This window comes from Juglans regia, chromosome 13, assembly GCF_001411555.2.
Source record: "Juglans regia cultivar Chandler chromosome 13, Walnut 2.0, whole genome shotgun sequence".
Lineage (NCBI taxonomy): Eukaryota > Viridiplantae > Streptophyta > Magnoliopsida > Fagales > Juglandaceae > Juglans > Juglans regia.
This window is the reverse complement of record NC_049913.1, coordinates 37,990,102-38,012,332: the sequence shown is the minus strand read 5'-3', so window position 1 is coordinate 38,012,332 and position 22,231 is coordinate 37,990,102. Positions and strand designations below refer to the sequence as shown.

General features: G+C 37.3%; 2 protein-coding genes across 6 annotated transcripts; both read right to left on the bottom strand.

Moving 5' to 3' along the window:
• Positions 1-259: 259 nt before the first annotated feature.
• On the bottom strand, positions 260-21,534 carry LOC109002534. Of its 5 annotated transcripts, XM_035684255.1 has the most exons (27): positions 21,096-21,179; positions 20,580-20,862; positions 20,313-20,422; positions 20,049-20,175; positions 16,615-16,713; positions 16,468-16,536; positions 16,220-16,354; positions 16,080-16,148; positions 15,567-15,622; positions 15,251-15,410; positions 14,832-14,996; positions 13,476-13,560; positions 12,773-13,009; positions 12,556-12,650; positions 12,356-12,398; positions 12,069-12,226; positions 10,455-10,565; positions 9,202-9,270; positions 8,938-9,081; positions 8,436-8,510; positions 8,166-8,342; positions 7,993-8,078; positions 3,346-3,400; positions 1,425-1,550; positions 1,172-1,285; positions 789-905; positions 260-594 (listed from the first exon to the last, which is right to left on the bottom strand). In XM_035684255.1, the coding sequence occupies exons 2-27, from the start codon at positions 20,580-20,582 to the stop codon at positions 529-531; spliced, it is 2,751 nt and encodes a 916-aa protein (XP_035540148.1). In that variant the 5' UTR covers positions 20,583-20,862; positions 21,096-21,179; the 3' UTR covers positions 260-528. The 5 variants fall into 5 exon arrangements, with proteins under 5 accessions (XP_035540148.1, XP_035540146.1, XP_035540147.1 ...); XM_035684253.1 differs by lacking the exon at positions 20,580-20,862 and having other exon boundaries at positions 21,096-21,534; XM_035684254.1 differs by lacking the exon at positions 20,580-20,862 and having other exon boundaries at positions 16,618-16,713; positions 21,096-21,534.
• On the bottom strand, positions 16,860-19,736 carry LOC118344192. Its single transcript, XM_035684258.1, has 2 exons — positions 18,378-19,736; positions 16,860-17,894 (listed from the first exon to the last, which is right to left on the bottom strand). Exons 1-2 carry the CDS (start codon positions 18,598-18,600, stop codon positions 17,290-17,292), a joined length of 828 nt encoding a protein of 275 aa, XP_035540151.1. The 5' UTR covers positions 18,601-19,736; the 3' UTR covers positions 16,860-17,289.
• Positions 21,535-22,231: the final 697 nt, after the last annotated feature.

Genomic DNA, 22,231 nt, shown 5'->3' with positions numbered 1-22,231 from the left:
TGTAAGGAAATAACTAATATTTATAAATCAATGAAAATAACTGATAATTCCTTGACTGATTTTGTGCAAATTGAAATCCTGAGAATTGGATTTGATTGTATCAATATAAGGAACCCTCGTGTCCCTGGTATTGGCTTCTCAAAAATGGTGTTTCCTTATTTGCAGGACCTCCGTTCTCGTAGCCCTTTTTTTTTCTTTTTTTCTTTTTCTTTCACATAAGTTTTGCAAAACTCATTAGCAAAATGGTCTTTCCATTTTGTATTTCAGAATGGATGTAACTTTACTTTCTTTTATGCAATCTTCCAAAACGAATATCACTCGTTAACACTTCAATGACCTATGTTAACTCTTGTATGAGTCATAAATCTTGGATCTTGATACTGTCAGCATCCCTGCCCCTCTAGATTGTCACAAAATGCCTGAACAAAAATACGTACGCCATGGACAATCTTTTATGGCACTATATCTGACTTGAGTATGACATAAATGGATCAACTATCGTCAATGCAAGTAAAAAAAAAAAAGCCATTATTGGCGCTTCCTTTGGTAGAGTGAATAACCAACAAGGGCAGACATCAGGAAGGTCCAAAGTACCTGCGAAAAGTTTTTTTTTTTTTTTTTTTATAAGTAAGATTCTTTATTGAATAGAATGAAACTAGACAATACCCAAGTACACGGAAAGTATACAAAGTGAGACCTGTGAAAAGATATTCAGCAGGGAATATAATCGGAAAAGCAATAAAATTATTTAGAGAAGTAGACAATGTGAGAAAAGGTGTTGCACTTACCGTATTGATGGTGTGCCACCTTTCAAGCCTTTTAATCCTGGATTGCATGTCTTCGATAATCCCATCTATTGGAGATACCTCCCTACATGGTGAGGATTCTGAAGCAGAACTGCTACCCTGTTGGTTCCACAACAGTATTTCAACCAACAATTAGAGATGTAGCAAATATGGCATCTGCACTTTAATGCAAATAGGGAGGAAAGAGAAATTCCACTAGTTTTGGAGATTTCTGGGGATGATAATCTGCAACAGTACAGAGTCCACAGAAAAAGCTATGCAGATAGTATTTGACATGGTCCTAAAATTTAAACCAGGAATATTATCTGTTGTTTAAATTTCGGAAGCAAATGGCAATCATCCTTATTTACTCATCTCTAAGATACCTGAGATTGAATAAATTCCACGAGTTCCTGCAGCCTTGCAGCTTGCTGAGGGTTAATTCCACTGGAACTTCTTTCGATCGCGGGTAATCTCTCCAAAATTATTTGAAGATAACTCTACAAATACAAAAAGCATCAATAAAATTCTGACAGAATTATGATGCGATTTGGTTCTGGTGGTGATTTATTTACTGGCATGCAGCTTGCTACGCAAGCACGCAAACATTCTATGTTGTTCAAGTAGTAGGGGCAAGACCTTCGTAGTATATGAGCCATCCAGTTTAAGCATAGAACCACCAGCAGCTACAGCCTCTTTATTAACACCTTTAATTTGTAGGTAAGGACTAGGGGCGTCTTGTAGATGATCAACCTCAATCAGGATCTATAAAAGGCAACCAAGATAGACATTATCAGTTCAAAGATGATTAAAAAGGAAAAAGGAATGAAGGACGAACTTTTAACATATCAAGAGAGAACTGGGAAAAAGCATCTTATAATAGTAGAAAACATCACACTTTGCCATTATCAGCTCATCAATAGCAGGAGATATGAATCAGATTCAATTCAGGGCATTAGAAAGAGTATGTACTTGAGCAATGCCTATTCTTCTTTTAATATTAGTAAAACTTTTACTTGTCAAAAAACCTAATAATAATAATTAGGTCACTCGTAAATTCAAGTAAATATAACTTTATTTCACATTACATATTGAAGTTCCTGCATATTGGAAGAACATTCTCTGGAAAGGAATAGATATTAGACATTCCATGCCATTCAGTACGGTCAAACAGTGAATCAGAGTTAGGAAGGTAAGTTGGTCAAGCATCAAGAATTGGTGGATCATATATTAAGCGTAGAAGAAAAGTATTATGTTATTGAATGATGAACACCATAGCACATTTAGGAAGATTAAAAGGGCTTGTTTGGGAACACAAACATTCTCATCTCATCTCAAAGTTTCTCATAATTTCTTTCCCAAACATCACTCAAACACAAACACTTTTCAATTCCAAATCTTCAACTTTCATCTAATCATTACAACTTCCCCAAACGTCCAAACAAAACACAAAAAAATATGTAACATTTTCAAATTCCAAAATAAAAATTATATTAAAAAATTATATTCTAACAATATTTTAACTTTATAATATTTTTATTCAACTTTTTCTCTCATTTCCCAAAACTCAATAAAACATCTTAATTCAAACTATTTCACTATTATTCACAGACCATTTATTTCACTACTATTCACAGATTTCTCATCTCATCTCATTCCCCAAACATCTCCGATCAAGTAAAACCGTGTAACATTATTTGGAAGGAACCCATTTGAAAAACAAAATTGATAATAACAATGGTGGCAATAAGAGGTAGAAACGTTTGTTTTACATAACATAAACCTTTTTATCTTGAGAAGTGATCTCATTAGTGCAACAGAAAATGAAACACACTTCCATTACTGCAAATGGCGACAATAATACGCTGAGGTCCAGTCGTGACTTAAAACTAGAGAGCAAATCATTGCAAAATTTGTGAACCTTTTAAGTTTAAACCTTCAAATTGAACCCTGAAGTCTCAACTACAATAATTGTAGAACTTATTTTTTGATAATTAATAATGTAGATCATATAGTCTCAAGATCATTGCAATCAGCGAGTCTTTTTTTTTTTTTTTATAAGAATCAGCGAGTCTTTGATAAGCATATGCGATAGAAACCTACTTAAACTGTCCTTCCGACCTCTTTCAAAGCTGAAAACACTTCAAATAAACAGCAAGCGATATCTATGTCGTTATACGTACTAGTCAATGCATGCACACACCAAATGTAAGCAACCACAAATTTCCACACCGGACAAGGGCAAGTACATGGTGTGTGATATTTGATCACAAAGTTTCCTGTGTCACAAACCAGTAGCCATCCAGAACATAAACGGTATGAAATTGTTTTTTCTAGATCCTTTTATAAGTAATTAAGCTACATGAAAAATCTTTCAGAACCACAAGAAATTAAGATGAAACACATTGAAAAACAAAATTTGGATTGAATGAAATCCCACCAGTAAGATCAGGAAAGGAAAAAAACTCAAAAGAAATTCAACCTAATTGCTTCAACAAGTGAACTTCACCCCAGAAACATACATTTCACAAAAAAGTAACTTCCTATAACTTGAACTGACCTTTCCATCTTGATAAATGAATGCAGATGCTTCTATATAAGCTACAGCTTGATACCTGACATTGAAAGAGTACCAGCCATTAAGAACAAAACAGAGAGAGAGGGGGAGAGACAAGTATGCAAATCTATCTCCTATAAGGCATGGAAAAGAAGAGAGCATCTAAATGGTAATAACTAGTCAGAAAAATCATGTAATGAAATTACTTCTTTAAAAAAAGATCACAGGCATGTTTTCACACTGTGCGCTAAAAAAATGGCAGCCTTTTAACTCACCATAAATGAACTGATTTCCATATCCATACAGAAGGTGGATCATTTTTTTTTTATATATAAGAAGTAACTGTAACAAGAAAGTCATGGAAGCTGAGACCATTTAACTCTAAAGCAATGGCCCACATAAACATACAGAAGGTGTATCATAAAAACAAAACAAACCTGAGAGTTGATTTTAACTCTTGTTTCACGCCGGGGGCGGGGGGAATCTTGTCAAACTTGTCCTAATGTAGCATGCACAAACATCCTTGAACTCCCCTTGACTAATTTTTAACCCTTTCTACTCATGAACTATCTCACAAAGCTTTAAATTATGCTGTAACAACCCAAGAAAAACCCAAGCCACATCTATGTATATACTCCAAAAACACTGGTCAAAGATTACAATTAGAGCTCACTAGAATCGGCATAAAGCCCAATTCTGCATAGAAACAAATCAATGTGAGACTTGACACTCATTGCACCTTTATTATACTTATTCACCTCTATCATACTTGTTCCATTCACTGTGGGACTTAGTAAGCATCACAACCTCCCCTGCTCAAATCCCTAACACCCGTCAACGCCCATGATGCATTGAATGCCCCAGTGCCTTATAGTGTCGCTAAGTCAAAAAATAGATTGCACAGGTTGTGTTTTCTAAAGTGGGACAACCTAGGAATTGAACAGCTTACAGAGTTTAATTCTTTCCGTAGTGAGGTTTAAGTTCTGGGCTTCACACTAATGGAACGCCAGGGAAAGCTCAGCATAACCTGCAGCTGGGTGTTAGTGTCAGTCAAACTCTGGAGGGCGAAATTCATGTTACTCTCTGCCACACAAGTTGAGTATATATAGGTGTCTAGTAGGCTTTACCAGGCATACAAGTAAGCATCTGGTACAACATACGATGGAGTGGATACTCCTAATCCTTGTCTCCTTAACAATGCTTGCACTTATGAGTTCTTTGTCAACAACTCTCAACAAAAGTATGGAGACCATGATGGCAGCAGCAACTTTTAACCTCATAAATCTAAGATATTGAGAATATAATATTTTCCACCATTCATCTAGCATTGTCTAGGACAATCTTATGAAACAACTCCCCCATCTAGGTAAATAATCATTTCAGAGGATCATCCTCCACAATAAAGTGCACTGATGGCTACCAAACTGTACTTTCCAACATGTCCGAAGATTCACCATCCAAGCAGGCATAATTCGATCTATCCCAAATAGGCCAAACCAAATCCCATAAGGTGCTAGCAACTTCGCAACCCAAGAGACGGTGATCCAATTTCCCCCTTTTTTCTTGCACATGAAAAACCAATTAATCATTATGATGCCCTGCTTCCTCATGATATCCAGGGTAATAATCTTTCATAAAGTACTTATCAAAAAAATAATAATAATCCTTTTTTTATCGGTAAACAATATTTTTTTTTTATAAGTATAGGCATACATTAATCGTAAGCATAGGCATAAGCACAAGTATACGGGGCATACAAGAGTACCACCTGAGAGTGCTAGTTCATTGATACAAGAAATTCATGAAACATCATTCCATTGAAATCAATTACAACCGACTAATGAAGTTTTGAAAAACAATTTCCTGATAATAATCTTTCATAAAGCTGCAGTCCAAGTGAAGAAGTTCACTCTAGGGGGGCTTTACGCTTCAAATAAACTTTCACAGGAAATGATCTCTAACATGGGCACACAACACATTGAAAAATGACTTTACTTCAAATATTCCTTTCCTAGGTGGCCCCAAACGATTTTGTCTTCACCATATTGTAACAACCCAGGGAAAACACTAGCGACATCCATGCTATAACCTTATAAAGGCTAAGGAGACGAGTTTATAGAGAAACTTCATCGGGACTTCTTGTGGGGCGGAATAGGAGACGAGTTTAAATTTCATTTAGTAGGATGGGATAAGGTGTGTACCCCTTTGAGAGATGGAGGATTGGGCGTTCGGAATATGAGGGCTTTTAATAAGGCTCTAATGGGCAAATGGTTGTGGCGTTATAATAAGGAGAGGGAAGCTTTGTGGAAAGGGGTGATAGACATGAAGTATGGAAGTACTCGGGGGGGGGGGTGCTCTAGAGAGGGGAGGGGGGCATATGGTGTGGGGCTATGGAAGTTCATACGGAAAGGTTGGTGCTCCTTTGTTCGTCATACTCGGCTATGTTTGGGGAATGGCAATCGGATTAGCTTTTGGCATGATGTGTGGATGGGAGACACGGCATTGAAGGAGGCTTATCCCCCTATTTTCAGAATTACAAGGGACAAAGAAGCTATGGTGGCTGACTTGAGGGTTATTACTAATGGCATACAAGAATGGAACATTAGCCTTACTCGTGATACTCATGATTGGGAAGTGGCGGAGCTGGTGGAGTTTCTTAACTTGCTGTATACTGCTGATATGGCTGTCACAAATGAAGATGAGATGGTATGGAGACCTTCTAGGAAAGGGATTTTTTCTGTACGCTCCTACTATGAATCTTCTACCATACAACAGAGGCAGATTTTTCCTTGGAAGAACATTTGGAGGAGTAAGGCACCTACAAAGGTGGCTTTCTTTGTCTGGACAGCAGCTTTAGGGAAGATTCTGACTATTGACAATCTTAGAAGACGGGGTTTAATTATTACAGATTGGTGTTGTATGTGTCGAAATAGTGGTGAATCAGTGGACCATCTACTCTTACATTGTGAGTTTGCAAGAGAAGTTTGGAATTATTTCTTTTGTAGAATGGGTATTGCATGGGTAATGCCGGGAAGAGTGGTGGAACTACTAGCAAGTTGGAGAGGGATTACTGGGACACCACAGATAGCAGCAATGTGGAAGATGGCTCCTTTATGTATTCTTTGGTGCATTTGGTGTGAAAGAAATGATAGACTTTTTGAGGATCATGAACGTTCCTCAGAAGAATTTAGGATTTTTATGTGGAAGACTCTTTTTATGTGGGCCATTGCTTTAGATTTGCATGGTCTCAGCTTCCATGATTTTCTTGTAACTGTTTTAGTTCCTAATTAGGTGTATTCACATGTATACCTCCAGTGTACCGGGGATATGCCTACTCTTTGATAAATAAAATACCTTATTACTTATCAAAAAAAAAAAAAAGGCTAATCAATTCAAGATTTCTCTAGAATCACTTATAAATCCTAGTTTCACCTAATAAGTAACCAATGTGGGACTTGACACCCGCGACGACATTTATAATTAACCTACTCGACCTGGGTTATTTTTTTTTTTTTTTGTAAGTAACTTGACACGGGTTATTCATATTCCCAATGAGGGACTGGGGTGTTACAAGCTCCCCCTCTTAAATTACTGACGCCTTCATCAAGGCTATATCCCACACTGCTCTAGTATCACATGACTAGTCTTACTAGGTGACTCCAATACTATATGTAACGACCTAGAAAGCACTAGCCACATCTAGTCAAGATTGGGTTAAGCTTAAGCTTAAGCTCTTAAATGAAAGTAGATCTTTCACATTCTATAAGAGAGCATATACTGTCAAGATGTGAGCATATATTGTCACATGAAAAATGCTTGGTCTACAAAGAAATCCTATATAAATTTTTTTTTATAGGTAATCAAGAAATTTTATTCATAGAAATAGACAAAGCCAAGTTCCAGAAATCCTATATAAATAAACTGACAAATTGATGTGGTACGTCAAATTGTAAAGCTCCTTTTATTGTAAAGCAGATCTAATGTCTCACATCGAGACATGTCAATTTGTAAGTTTGTTTTGATAAGAATTCTCTTGTTACGTAAGGATTCCACTATTTTTCAAAAAAGGGTAAACCACTTAGGATTATTTCCAAAAAACCTAAAAAAACTAGTCCCGCCATAAGGGTGGTCCGGCCACCCTATAGGCCGCCACCCCTTGGGGTGGGCAGACATCCTTGTATTTTTTTCCAATTCAGATATTTTAGCTTGTATATTTTTGTAGATTTAATTCATTGTGGGTGAGCCTATTTTATTCATCAGAGTAGAGCGGATGTATTAGCTTTTGATGGTGGAGTGTAAAGGATCGGGCTTACACTAAATCCTAAATGAAGACAAATTCATTCCATAATTACCTCATCATTCTATACAGGTAATCTTCACTCTTGATGCACTTGGGTGAAGTTCACAAGTGTGCAGGGCCTTTAATCCCAACCTCATATACCTAGGATACTACAAGAAACATCGTGCGCATATTCATCCCAATTAATTACTGCCTTACTTTTGACACACCAAGAAACTAATAACATCATCGACCACACAGCTTTCAAAAAATGCATGAAATCCCTGCAGTGAATTGAGTGTAGCCCAAATATGATCTTCTTTTACTCAACAATTAGGGGGAAATTGCATAAACTTATGTATGTGGCTTACCCAAGGTTAAGAAGACCAGAAACCGTACTGATGCTGATATCAAAATCCACTTTGGGTTGAATGATGAAGTTCCCTTCTCTTATTGGCTAACAAATTCAATTCATAAGAAAAAAATGAGCATCTACAGTTTCAGTCAAAGTTATTAAAAAGGATAAATCCGTTTCACCACAAACCTCCCGAATCAGCAATGCAAATCTGCCCTCACATATTCTGACGCGTATGCAGTCACTCTCTGTCAACTGCCCATTAGTGGGAATTCCAGGAAGCCTCAAATATATGTCAATAAAATTCTGGACAGAACTGCAAAACTTCTCTGGATCGAGAATTTTCAAAATATCTTGACAAGGCACCTGTTATTGTTTGGGAATATAGAAGTCTGTCAGGGAATATATATTGCAAGAGCTCAAGCTACCCTGAACAACACTACACAAAAATATGCTTACTTGCTTATTACTCTTCAACACAAACAACGAGCTCTCGGGGGAAAGGACAGGATCAAAGTCATTTCGAATTTTGACCTGCAACATGATGTAGCACCAAAAATGTTAGCTCTTACAAGTAACAACTTAGTATAAAATGAAGACTAACTTGATGCAGTAACATCTAGCTCAAAAAATATTTTCCCAAAAGAAACAAAAAAAAAAAAAAAAACTTCTTGAGAGAAGATGCAACCATTCTGAACGACAATTTCTCGGGGTAATATACTGCCTCCACAGTAGGTATTGTCCTTGTGAATATCTTGTAAGTTACAAAATGAGTGCTTCTAGATATAAGTAGTGTATTTATTGCAAAGAAGCTTTAAATACAAAATAAGCAGACTCAAATAAATGCTAAAGCTCTAGAACAATCTAAAACCTTGGCAATCATTGAAATACTCCCTATACTTACAAATGATACAAGAAGGAAACACACACACACATTCCATATGGTTCCAAGTCTACTAACATGAGCATGAACAAGATGTGGTTCAATGTACTGCTGGAACATTGGAAACACTGTCATCATGATCTCATTTTGGGACATAAAACACCCAACTCGACTTTTATCCCTTTGAACTCGAGAAATCAAATGCGAATGAACACCGCCAACCTGTTTTTCCAGAAATAGGAGTTAGCTGATTTTCTCATCAAATGACTTTGAACATAACGAAATAGATTAAGATGACATGAAAATTAAAGCTCCAAAGATTGAATAAGAAGTCATCCTTACAACAGCAATCCACAAGTCAAGTGATTTTCGAATATCAGGATGCAAAGCATAAACCCCTTCAAAAATGATCTGTTCAAATACAACAATAAGCTTAAAACAAACAACCATGCATTTGGAAAATAATCTAAAAATAAAGCTTAGAATAATATATCTAGTGACTGTTATGATAAGCGATCAAAACTTGGAATAGCAACCAACTAAAATTAATGGTATTGTGCAGAACCATAAAAATTACCATAGAAAGTATTAATATTTATGATGTAGTAAAAAGAAAGAGATTTTTTTTATTAGTAAAAAGAAAGAGAGATAAAGAGTATAAAAATGAAAAAAGAAAACTAGGAGTCTCACAGAAAAGTGAAGAGTTAAAACTCCTATGTCTAAACTTCAAGTGAGAGAGAAATATACTTTTTAGTATTGCTTTCAACATTTATATCACATAAAATAGATTTATAAATAATATAAAAATCATGTTTATGGTCAAAATTATCATCTTCTCTCTTCTTCATTACGTAATTAATTATTTTTAAACATAATACAAAAATGACGCCTTTGTTATATCGGACACCTTAGGCAACTGCCTACCGACACTGACAACTGAAAAGTACAAAGCCAACCACCTTTCTCAGGGACATGGCATGCCTTCCTCACGTCTTCAGAAAGATTCTTCCTATATGCCTATGCAAAAGCCTAAAATTTGGTAGCAACTAGAAACCAAACTTCACAAATCCTTGGGAGGTATCTGATACGGGGCCATTAGTGAACAATATTTTGCAGATTAAAATTTAAAACAACCTTTCTGAGGGCCGTTTGGTACTTTGAATCTAGAAGGTGCACTGATGTCCCCGAAATCTCCCAGTTACTTCTACATTCTATTGCTTTCTCCTGGCCTCCTTTCCTTTCTATCTTTCTTCTGTTTCCTCCTTCCTCAGTTATCTGTGTTTCTCTTTATGATCAAGAACCAGCGAAGACCTAGGTGCTCCTCCAGCCTAATGTTGAAAAGCATGGAAGAGAAACTTGCACCCTTCCTTTATTTTTTTCTATCTTATCATCTCCATAGCTAAGAGAGGGAGCCTTAGGCTCCTCATGAACTGATTCCCGTTATAATATTGTGTGTGTGTGTGTGTGTGTAGATGCCAACTCAAGGAATGAACTGCTTACTCTCAGCCTCTCTCTTACAATATTACATGTTAAATGAAACATAAATCCAGAGAAGTAATTGATATGAGGAATCCAAAACAGGTTTGATTAGATACCACTCCACAATCTTCAGAAACTTCAAGTTCTTTGAAGCCACTCCGAGCACCAGTCTCCAAGTCAAATGTGGGTACTTTTGTTCTTTGACCATTTCTTATATCACCAATATTCTGCGCCAGTGAATCATAAGAATAAGGATGCTAATACAAGGGAATAAAGAAGCGAATAGGCATAAATGGTTGATATTTCAACTTGCAGAAGTCAAGGATTTATCAAATAAATCTTCAATGATTTAGAAAACTACAGAACAAATTATATATTGCTACCAAATTTTTTTTAAAAAAAAAAAAGAATAAATGAAATACAGTGTGGATATGGGATAATAAAATGCAGTAAAAAAAAAACACATGTAACAGCAGATACAACGTTAGGACCACAACAACAGCTTCTTGAAAGCTGTTGTTGTAACTTTCAGAAAGCTGCTATGAGAGGTTGTTGTCAAGAAGCTGTGAGAAAGCTACTAGAAAACAGCTTCTACAGTCAAGTGTTTGGTATTGGAACAGGCGAACTTTTAATAATATAGCCTTTATTAAAGAGCCAAAAGGTACTATCCAAGTACACGAGAAGTATACATCAGATACACCTAAATATAGAAAGTAAAGATCAAAAAGTTTAATTTTGCGACAGGAGAAAATGGAAGATCTGTGGTCATTATCCTGATCTTTTGTGTGGGCTAAGGACAATTCAGGATTCCAAGAACTTCATTAATATGAGAAGCTATGGCAACTTTGAGAAGCAAGCCTTAAACCACTTCTCCAAAGCTACAACAAAACCCCAGGCCAGTACATAAAAGTGGCAAAAAGCCAGTGACCAAAAAAGGTGCGATAGCTTCCCTTTTCAAAGCATAAGCACCGATTGTGAATCCACAAGAAGCCCCACCAATGTGCCCGTGGTCTTCCACCTAAGGATAGTCACCTAAGCAGAAGCCCCCAATAAATTCAACCTCATTGTAGTGGATTGGTGTTGTATGTGTATCAAGTAGTAAGAGATTCATCTTCTTATGCATTGTGAAGTAGTAAGAGATTCATGGAGTTTGCTCTACAAGTTGTTTGGTGTTGATTGGGTTAAGCCTAGAACAGCGAGAGAGTTATTGGTGAGTTGGAGAGGACCGGGGGCCTCCTAATATTTTAAGTTTGAAGGTTAGCTCCTTTATGTGTCAAGTGTTGTATTTGGATAGAGTGGGATGCAAGGACCCTGGAATATAGAGAAACTTCGGTGGCAGAGCAGAAAAAGCATATTAAACTCCCTTTACAAATTGATAGCAGCACTTAATAGCGTGCCTTTATCTAGCATTCTCTGATTTTTTGAACTGCGGTTCTTCACATTTCAATTTGGACTATATAATGGAATGTTAGCACGACAGAATGAGTGAACAAAGCACAATCAATTTCAGGGACTAGAAATAAGAAAGGCTCTTGCCCTACAATATATTGATGAAAGGCCAACCACAAATAGATAGAAAGTCACACAAGTGTCACAAACTTGACCATAAAACCTGCTATCATCTAATATTTTCTAACATACTTATTTATCCAGATCTCAGTTGGGCTAAACTGCTTCCAATCTAATTGTTTTAAGTTAAAACAGCTTGTTGAATGAAATTGACGCCTTACCTTTGAAAGTAATGATAAGTCAAGAGAGCTGAAGTCATCATACTTAAAATCCTTCACTTGTTCAGATTTATAATAGCTTTCAAGGGAAACTACTTCACAGCCAACAATGTTTGCCATTTTATGAGCCAAACTAGTCTTCCCAGACCCACTTGGACCACCTGCAACATTGACAATGGCAAAGACACAGTAAAAAAACATCTCAGAGCTTAAACAATTTGAGCCACCTTGAAAAGTAACTTAATCAAGAGGGGAAGGGGGGAAAGAAAGAGATTGAGCCAACTCATTACCAATTCCAACTATAACTGGGAGACCTTTATTCTCCAACAAAGCCTGACAGATTTTTAAAAAACAAGTGTGAAGTTCGGATACTAGTTTTTTATAGTAATAAGTGTAAAGTTTGGATACAACTAAAAGTAGTTATAAGCTTCTTAAACAAGAAGCAAGAAGTCACCGAAAAAATTTCCCATCTGCTTATCACACCCCATACCTGGATTGCTTGAACAGAAAGAAGCAATCCTCTATCCAAGTCATATGAATCTGGCATTGGAGCGAGCTTTATGGTATCCCTGAAAGAGGCAGGATCTGTGGTTGCTTCATGAGAGAAGTCTATAACATAACATTTCATGACAGCAGATCCACGAAAGATCCCTGGATAGAAACAGTAAAAAGTTCGTGAATATATTCCCTATGTAAAGGAAGCATACCAACAACTGAGCGATCAGAATGGGAAGGATCTGACGAGATGAAATGCCATGCTGCTACTACAGGTTCCATTTTAGATTTAGTTGGTGATCGAGTCCATGGTTGAGATAGATCCTCAATGCGAGTGGCAAGGTTTGAAGAAGTAACACGAATTGGCCTAGGAGTTACAATTACCCGTTCTTGATTACTAGTTGGAGATGTATTAAACAAGGGTGGTGGTGAATTAAGGCGAGGTACACCTGCACATGAAGTAAAATTTTGGGAAGAGTAACAAAAATCAGACCAAACAGAAAAGATAGAAAAAATAGAAAAAATACAGACAACAGCTTTTATTTCACTTAATTAAATAAGTGAACATATCAAAAGATTCCCCAAAAGGAACTCAGCCACCATGTACAGAAGATGTGATCATCTCTAAGGGCAAAGCAGATATTACAAAGAATCTGAAAAGCCAAAAAAAAAAATGCTTGCACCAGCTTCTTTAACAAGTAAATTATCTTGGCACCAATAAAAGAAGAACTAGGAGTCAATTCAGTTTCCGTGGATTTTAAGGGATGTGAGAGCTAGATCTTGTCAAGACCAATAAAAAGGAGTGAAGCAAAAAAGGAGGAAATCCAACATGGACCAAAGGAGTAGAAAGGGGGGAATAGAAGATATGAAACATCAAGACAAAAATAGGAAAAAAAATAAAGCCCAGCTCCCAACCTTTTCTATCAAGAATCAATTCCAAATATGATTTGGTGATCCAAGGTCCATTGATGCCCATTCTCAACGCTTCCTCTCCCACAGTCTATTAAAGAAACCACGACAAACTATAAATTGCAGTTGGACATAATAAAGAAGAACACATCTTAGAACTCCATAAATGGCATGCAACATGCACAAATCACTGTCAAACAGAGGAATATTGTTGGAAAATTAACAAAACACCATGCTGTTCACCAAGAATGGAAAACAAGGATTTTATAGTCCAGGGACATAGATGTAAAGAAATAACTTGTAATCAACTTTTCAAAGAGAAAAATGAAGAAAAAATTTAGTAAATTGGAGTATATCATGTAGGTACGCAAACTCAAACTGAATCACGATGCACATCATCAATGGGACAAGATTAAGAACACAGATCAATCGACCCTGTATTCACCAACAGCATTTTAACCATATGAAATACATAATACCCAAAAAACCCACTGTTAAAGCTCAGATACGTAACTTGAGTCCACATATTACAAGAATTAAATCGAGACCATGTGTAGGAGGAATATGTTTAGAGAATGAAAGGGTGAGATCATTTGTCTTCAGGAAACCAAACTAGAATGTGTGACCAGCAACATTGTTTGCAGCATGTGGGGATGCCACCAGTATATTGGTTTTGTTTGGAGTCTCCGGGAGCTTCTGGAGGGGTGTTGGTGATGTGGGATAGAAGAGTAATGGATAAGGTGAACATTTGTATATGGGAATTCACGGAAGCCTGTTCATATAGAAATGTTAACCTAACGTATAAAAAATTTGAGAAATGTTAACCTATTCAATTTCCTTCTTTCACCAATTTTTGTAGCATGAACCCTCTCAGCAGCAAATTTGATTGTTTCAAAAAAATATATGGGTTTAATTTCAATTGAAATCGAAGAGACTTTCATTTTTAACCCAAAGGATGGGTATCTATAAAATTTACGCTTTCCAAAAATTATTTTCAAAAGTTTTTTTTTTTTTTTTGATAAGTAAAAAAAAAAAGTTTAATGATGCATTGCCACTACTTTCATTCTTTTTTCATTTTTCTCCTTTCTAGAACAGCATTGCCATACATATATATATATATGAAACTACACTCCAAGAATTCAACAAATCTTACTATTTTTGAGCAAGTAAAAACAGACGATAGAATAAATTTTGAGAAGGAAGAAAACTACCTAAACTATTTATACATCACTATAGATACAAAATAAAGCATATGCATGAAATGATGATTGTATACCTAACACAGAAATATTTGGGAACCTAGGGAGGGGTGAAGGGATCTTGAAACAAATGATAAAATAAATCTATAAAGAAGTTACATACTTTCCTATCAGTGCCCCTCAGCACCATGAATGTCTCACCAAGAGTATCAATGGTTTCAAGTGACAGGGAAAGATTGCCATTATTGACTGAGGTAGATGCTCTTTTATAACTGACTACCACAGTGTACCCCAAAGCCAGCAACCCACCTAAAGTCATTCGACCAACCTGTTCCAGCATTGAAGATGAGTCATGAAAACCATCTAAAATCATTAAGCATCAGGATATAGTACATCGTCCATATAGACTCATAATAGTACTTAATGTTACAGATGAAGTAGCAAGTAAAAGCTAAGCCTTAAACAGGTTTCCTTGGTTATAATAACAGCTAAAGATGCCAAAACACAATGCTTATAACCCATCATTATAAGATTGGTTTTTGTATGCCATTGTCATAGATCACGGTGGTGCAAATTCTTTACCTCAAATTCAGCTTTAGGCCTGATGATGTATATTTTGTCAACAATCCTTTGGTCACCAAGTGATAGATAATATCTAATACCAGATTGCCGCACCTTAATCCAATCATTTATCCGTGCTTCCTCACTTGCCGAAGGAGGTCTAAGGTACATCTCAATAAAACTGAAACCAGAGTAAAGTTTCTAGCACACTCAGTACCAAACATGGCTCTAGCAACAAAAAGAACAGAACTGATTCTCAGATTAATAATATGATAGGAAATGGTCAGAGCTAGAAACAACAATCTGCTGAAATCATTAAGCATCAGGATATACTCACTTGTCTGTTTGTGGGTCATTTCCTTGAAATGCATATGCAGCATGTCCATCTGGAGACTATCATAAAACATAAAATATGGTGAAACCATGTGGCTGACAAATATTACCTTATAATGAATTAATAATTTCATAGAGAGGAAATGGTTTATCAATAGAAGGCATGTGTTGTTTATCATTTATGCAACTAATATTATCATAAAATGGTTGGGAAGCATAAACAAACAAGGACCTGGCAAAACTATAAATCAGGGCACTACAAGCAAGAAATATTTCATGCACCTGGCCTTACAAGACACAATAAAAAGAGCTTTATTGTGCTCCTTCAATGTCTTTGATTGCATTTTTTATACAATAGTGAAGCCAATTAATAAGTTGCATATGGTGAAAAGTTTAAAGCAACTACCAAGTACCCCGGATCACTAAAATAAAATAAAAAGGAACATAGTTGAGGACAAGTCCAATTGTACATGTAGGCCAAAAATACATTTACAATGCCAATGAAATATATACGGACCTCATTTCTGCATTTCAACTTGTATATTGCCTCTCTAAATGATGAGACAAAGCTGTTGTTAATTCTAATCTGCAAAACAGATGTAACAAAAATAGAATTAGAAGTGAAAAATCAGAGTTGATAAAAATATGAACACCAACCTGTGCATGATGAAGGTCTGGTTCAATGTGCTTTCTAAACAATGGGAAAATACTGTCAATGAGGTAATCAAGCGAACAAGAATCCCCAATATCATATCGAACTTTAGAAAGAAGGCTGAAATGAACACCACCTACCTGATACACCAAAAATATATTCAAAACATCCGATCACTGTTTTCGGTAACAATTAATAACCCAGCAAGCCTCTCCAGTACAAACCATAAATCCTCAAAAACAAATAATATTACCACTGCAACCCGAATATCGAGCCAAGAGCGCAGTTTTGCATGTAGAGCATAGGTCCCATCAACTATTACCTAGATATAAAAGTAAGAAATTAATCAGCAGAATAGGAAATTGAGTAAATTGTAGAAACTGCAACTACACATGCTTACCACCTCAGATGAAGCACTCTTTATTGATTTTGAACCGACACGCCTTTTTTGTTGATAATCAAAAACCGGGATCAATGTATCTTTGCCTTTTGTCAAATCCTAGAATCAACATGAATTCGGTTTCTCAATGCAAGGAGACAAGACTAACCTTACCAAAAGTCAGGTGCATTCTTCATTGACACAACTTACAAATGCAATAATCTTTTTTTTTTTTTCTTTTTTTTTTTAGTAAAAATATTATATATATCAATAGGAGTAACCAAGTACACTAGACGTATACAAGAAAACATCAAGCCCATACTAGCTAGCCCCAAATGACCCAAAAAGCCCATGAAAATTAGAAATCTATCCAAAATACATCAAGCCCGAATTGGAATAGAACCCACCTCCCCCTAACCCCCACCCCCGGTAAGACTAATACTCCACCCGAAACTCCCTCTACGAGGACGTCTTCATAATGCCCTCCCTTTCATCTTCCCTCGACTTGAGCTACCTTCCTTAGTGTCGTAGTTGATTGCCCAAGAAAGACGTTTTAACTCCCTGCTTTTCTTAAAACTTGATTTGTTTTCAAGCGCGTGGCCAGCCTCTATCACAGTGAGTGGTGCTTTAAATTGGTCTTCACATCCTCCGTGAAAGCCCCACAATATGTTCAATCTCGTTAACCTTGTACAGAACTCAATTTGATGGTGAACTCGCTATGTTGTTTGTCGGAGGAAGAGAAACCAAGGGAATAACATTATCCCCAAACACAATTCCCAACTGCTCTCCCGACCCTGGACGTTCCTCCTCACAAGGCACTAACGACAAACCCGAAATTTCCTCCCCACAATATCCTGCATTCAAATTCCGAACCTCCTGAACAGCTATATTGTTACTATCCATTGTTGTTGTCACCATTAGAGTTTCTTTCACCTCCAGCATAGGTGTTGTCGTTCCATCAATGAGAACATTGCTTGTAGGTCCCCTCGACAACCCTTTATGTGCCACTTTGTCAGACTCTACTACTCCCTCATGAGGCAAAGAACAGGTCGAGGGAGCACTACCTTCTGTTACCCCATTTTCATCTTCTGAAAGAAGCTTGTCTGCTTCTTCCAAAGTACTCAAAATCCTGGAAGAGCCCCCATCTTCAATTGAAAGTGAACCTTGGAAACAGGTACTAACCCCAATTGCAACTGGTGACTGAGGGCAGTCAGACTGAAAATCGGTATGAACAATGATGCCGGCATCTGACGACCCTAACTGTGACGGCGTTGAAGTGCCTCTGCCAGAGCACTTGAGGCCTTCAAACCCGTAGGACCTAGCCCCCCCCCCCCCCGTAGTTTTCAACCCACCACCCAAACCCATGACCAGGTCCAACCCCTTATCCACATTAATTATAAGATCTCTCACATACTCCATAACTCCCGTCAATTGAGTTTTCACAATCCACAAGACCCCCTCCACTTCTCCCACACTCAAACACTCGACCGAGGCAACCATTCCACCCTGCACCACATGGTGCTTACCCTCCACTTCTCCCAATTTCACCCAACACCTTTTGTCTCCTACAAGTGTCATACCATTTCCTTCTGCCGCGGAGCTATTCTCGATCGGACCATCCGCATGTGACCTCAACACCGAGGCACCTTTGACCGAGGAAGGCCTTCCCACTGTCTTTCCATCAACGAACTCTCCTCTGTTTGCATGCTTCAGAACAGCGGCTTTGGACCCAATGACACTTCGAATGGAATTTAGAAAACATTTCCATCCAATGCCATTTGCACCTTCAGGGATCACCAACAAACCTTTCCTCTTCCCATTTCGGAATTCTGAAAGTTGCAGAAAACTGCCCCTTGTGTTAATATGATGTTCAATGATGAGAACTCCATTACCCATCCTTAACTCCCTGAAGAATCCATCATAGCATATGAGTTCTAAACAATACTCTATCCCCTTACCAATCCATGAAGCTGCCGCCCCACATAGGCACATGAACTTAGATATCATTTTACTACGTTCAAAGATGCGAAAGCTATTTCCTCCCTCTTTCGTAAAAACGAATGATTTTATTCTACCTTCAACCACCTCTCACCTTCCATCTGAAACGAAACTATATCACGCGTCATCATCCTCTGGTCCCAAATCACAACATCATCTCCCAAAACATCAAGCTTCCTCTCATTTCGTCATCTGCGGCATCATCTCCCAAAACATTTTGCGCCGGCGAAATCAATGGAGTGGTTTCCTGAGAAAATCCAATTGCCGGAGGGAGGACCAATGCAGAAGTGCCCTCAAAGGAGTCGCCTGAGCCCGATGGTATTGTCTGTGGTGGTGGAGGCACAGATCTGACAGACGACGGCCCAAGAGATCTCCTTGACGATTCTGAATCTCGTCGCCAGAGGGAGGACCGACGTCGGAGTGCCCTCAAAGGAGTTGCCGGAGCCAGTCGGTCTTGTCTGTATCGTGGAGGCACAGCACAGGTATGACGGTCGACGACGCCTCTGAGAAATTTGAGAAATTCCAGGTCGCCAAAGGGAGGACCGACGCCGGTAGTGCCCTCAACAAAGACGCCCGAGTCCGTTGGCCTTGTCTGTGGCGGTGGTGGGGTGTCTTAGGTGAACGATGACGCCGGTCAGTGCCTTAACTGAAGGGTGACGGCGGGGTTAGCCTTAGGGTTTTCTCTCTCTTGAAGTAATGGAAATTATTATTAATCTATTTTCTTAGACAAGTTAATTACATATGGTCAAATCAGGTTTTAGGACAACAAATTGGCCCAGGCTTCTCTTGGAAGAACAATGTCTGAAATAAAACTTCTCATTTTTTCTGATTCTTGGGCACGATTGAGCCAATGAAACTCAAATCCTTCAAAAGTTATTGAAGTAAAAAGGCATTTTGGCAATGATTTATCTCGCTAATGTTTTTTCTGATGATGAGGAGACCAAGCAAAGGCAACATGTATTTTACCCGATTAGACCCCCAAAGCCGTGTAACACGTCCATAATAATTGTTTGCACCCAAGGGTTCAAACCCTAGACCTAGACGAAGCAAATCACCAAGACCAAGGCCTTTACCACTTGAGCCAACCCCTAGAGGGGGGAGGGTAGGACTTTTGTTCTTTTTCTTCTTCTATTCAGCAGGGTGTGTTATCTTGTATACTTCCTATGTACATGGATTGTACTCCTCTGCATGTTTAATAAGATTGCTTTACGTATCAAAAAATAGAGTGGAGGATGTGATCATGGATTCAAGATCCACCATATGCAACTAAAATTCACTAACAAAAAAAAAGAAAATAAGCAACTCCAAGATCTTAGCTAATGCTAAACTCACATGTTGAAAACCTTCTAAAAAACTACACAACTTGTAAAGCTTCCAAGGAGCTCTCACATGATTCAAGCCAATGTCACGTGTAAAAATAGAATCCCACGATAAAGAAATGAGAAGCACATGCAGACCTCAAGATTTCGGACTAGCGTGTCAAAATCAATGGAATCCAGATCATTCCCTTCATCAACTCCAACACGATAGTTCTCCATGGATACAACAGTACAACCAATAACAGATGCCACCTTTTCTGCTAAGCTTCGGGGACCATTAAATTTACAAAACAAATTAGAACAATAGGATGTAAAACCAACAGAAAACACCTTTACTCTAGAAGATTTATGAAGACAATTTAACAAAAATTAATAATCATGAACGGATCACGGCATTCATACCTTGTTTTACCAGAACCGCTTGGACCACCAATGCCAACTGTGACAATACCTTTTTTCTCTCGCAGTTCTTGGATAGATTTTACTAATAAATAATAGCCATGATCGAATGACTGCACCATATCAAACCATCTATTTGTTAGGCCTATCAAAAAAATGATAGAGAAAACCACCAAAATGTTGACTGAACGACATCATCAAGAAATATGTCTTCCCATCCCAATTCCAAAACGAATTAGCTTGTTAATACTACTTTCCAATTTCTCGTACCATAAAAGCTCAGAGTTATGGACGTAGGAAGTCAAAACACAAAGCAGCGCCAACAACAAGCAGCAAAGCATCCCAATACCACAACATAAACACACATGGATGAGTGCAAAAACCATTCCCACAATTAGTCATGCTCTTGAAATCACAAAAGCAGATTAACAAATTCTTGAAATTACGTAATAAATGATGACAAAGAACTCCAAATCCCATCTCCACCAATAGCTATAAAGCAGGCTTCTCGACGAAAAACTATATGAAATGTGCGCACACATGAAATCGTTTCCTACGCCATATAAATAGAGATTAGAGGCGGCAGAATGGGAACATTAACACACAAGATGAATCAAGAATCAAACTTTTTCTATAAGTAAATCAAGAATCAAACTACCCACTAAGCCCCCATCAATATGCATTCAAACCCACACAAATCTCTCTTCAAGAAACCCAATTTCAAGAAATGCTAATCCAAGAAAATAAATAAAGAAATGGGCGCAAGTTTTGTGCGCGCGCGCGTACCACATGGAGAGGGAGGGATTGAAGGATGGAAGAGGAGGACGAGGAGGCGGAAGTGGAGGGCTGCTGTTGGAAGTAGTCCCGGCCTCCTTCTTGGAAAACCCGCTGAACAACTTCATCGTCCATGTTTTTCAGGGGGCGATGGATAGGTCTCAGAAATCAGGATCAAACCCTACCCCCCCATACCAGCGCTGCACCTTTCTTTACTCTTCTATCGCTATCTTTCTTTGTTCCCACCACCTGCTTGCTTGATTGCTTGTGAGGGGAATCTCAGGGTACATGAGAGAGAAGGATTATCCACTCGGTTTTTGTTTGGTGCTTTTCTTGCCTTTATTTTTTATTTTTTTTTCACTTCCTCGAAGCCTTCCTTGCCATGCCTGCCAAGCTTGAAAGTGAGAAAAGCTCCCACTCTCTCTTTATCGTCTCTCTCCTTCAAATCTCTCTTTCCATATTTATTTACTATTCTTCGGAGAAATAGGTGAGAAGAGTGTACTCAGAGATGAGCCACGTATGCAATTGCTTGGCGATAGGTCATTCTTCTATTAAAAATAATTTACTCAAAAATATTTTATAAATTTAAGGTATCAAAATAAACAAAATCAATTAATGAGTTTATTTTTTAAAGATTTTAAAATTATAAAAATTTTCTTTCGTAATTAGCAAATGTGTAAAGTAAGGCTTTAAAATCAAATAATGTTTCTATCTTTTGGGGAAAGAAAATCCTAACTTAAAAATAAAATTCAGCAACACCTAATTATTTTTTTCTAAAAATCTTATCAAATGATTTTCTTTAATTTTAGTAATAAAAATACAAAAATTGAATTAATTTAGTAAGAACCAAAAAAGCACACACCTCACGAAACATTTTGTTTAAAATTTTATTTAAAATAGATTTCTTTTATTATTTTTAATTGAATAATCTCAACTATATATATTATGTGATGTTATATAAAAAATTATATCCCACCATAAAAATTATCAAAAGTTTACTTTTTTTTTTTAATGAAATCTATTTTATTATAAAAGTTTTACATAAAATTTATACATTTAAAACTTATCTTTAATATTACTCTTTTAATTTATTATAAAAAATTATAATTTAGATGTCATTTCTACAAAGCTTCTCTCGCTAACTTCTA

Bases quoted from the DNA above. Each gene is read 5' to 3' on its own strand.
- LOC109002534 (XM_035684253.1), bottom strand. From the start codon at position 21,218: ATGGACGATGAAGTTGTTCAGCGGGTTTTCCAAGAAGGAGGCCGGGAC. The intron at 10,566-12,068 runs GTAAGGCGTCAA...TCACTGGCGCAG, and splicing joins ACTTATCATTACTTTCAAAG to AATATTGGTGATATAAGAAA. The intron at 8,343-8,435 runs GTAAGCATATTT...AAACAATAACAG, and splicing joins TGTTGAAGAGTAATAAGCAA to GTGCCTTGTCAAGATATTTT.
- LOC118344192 (XM_035684258.1), bottom strand. From the start codon at position 18,600: ATGATATCTAAGTTCATGTGCCTATGTGGGGCGGCAGCTTCATGGATT. The intron at 17,895-18,377 runs GTGCAAATGGCA...ACGGGTTTGAAG, and splicing joins TTTGTTGGTGATCCCTGAAG to GCCTCAAGTGCTCTGGCAGA.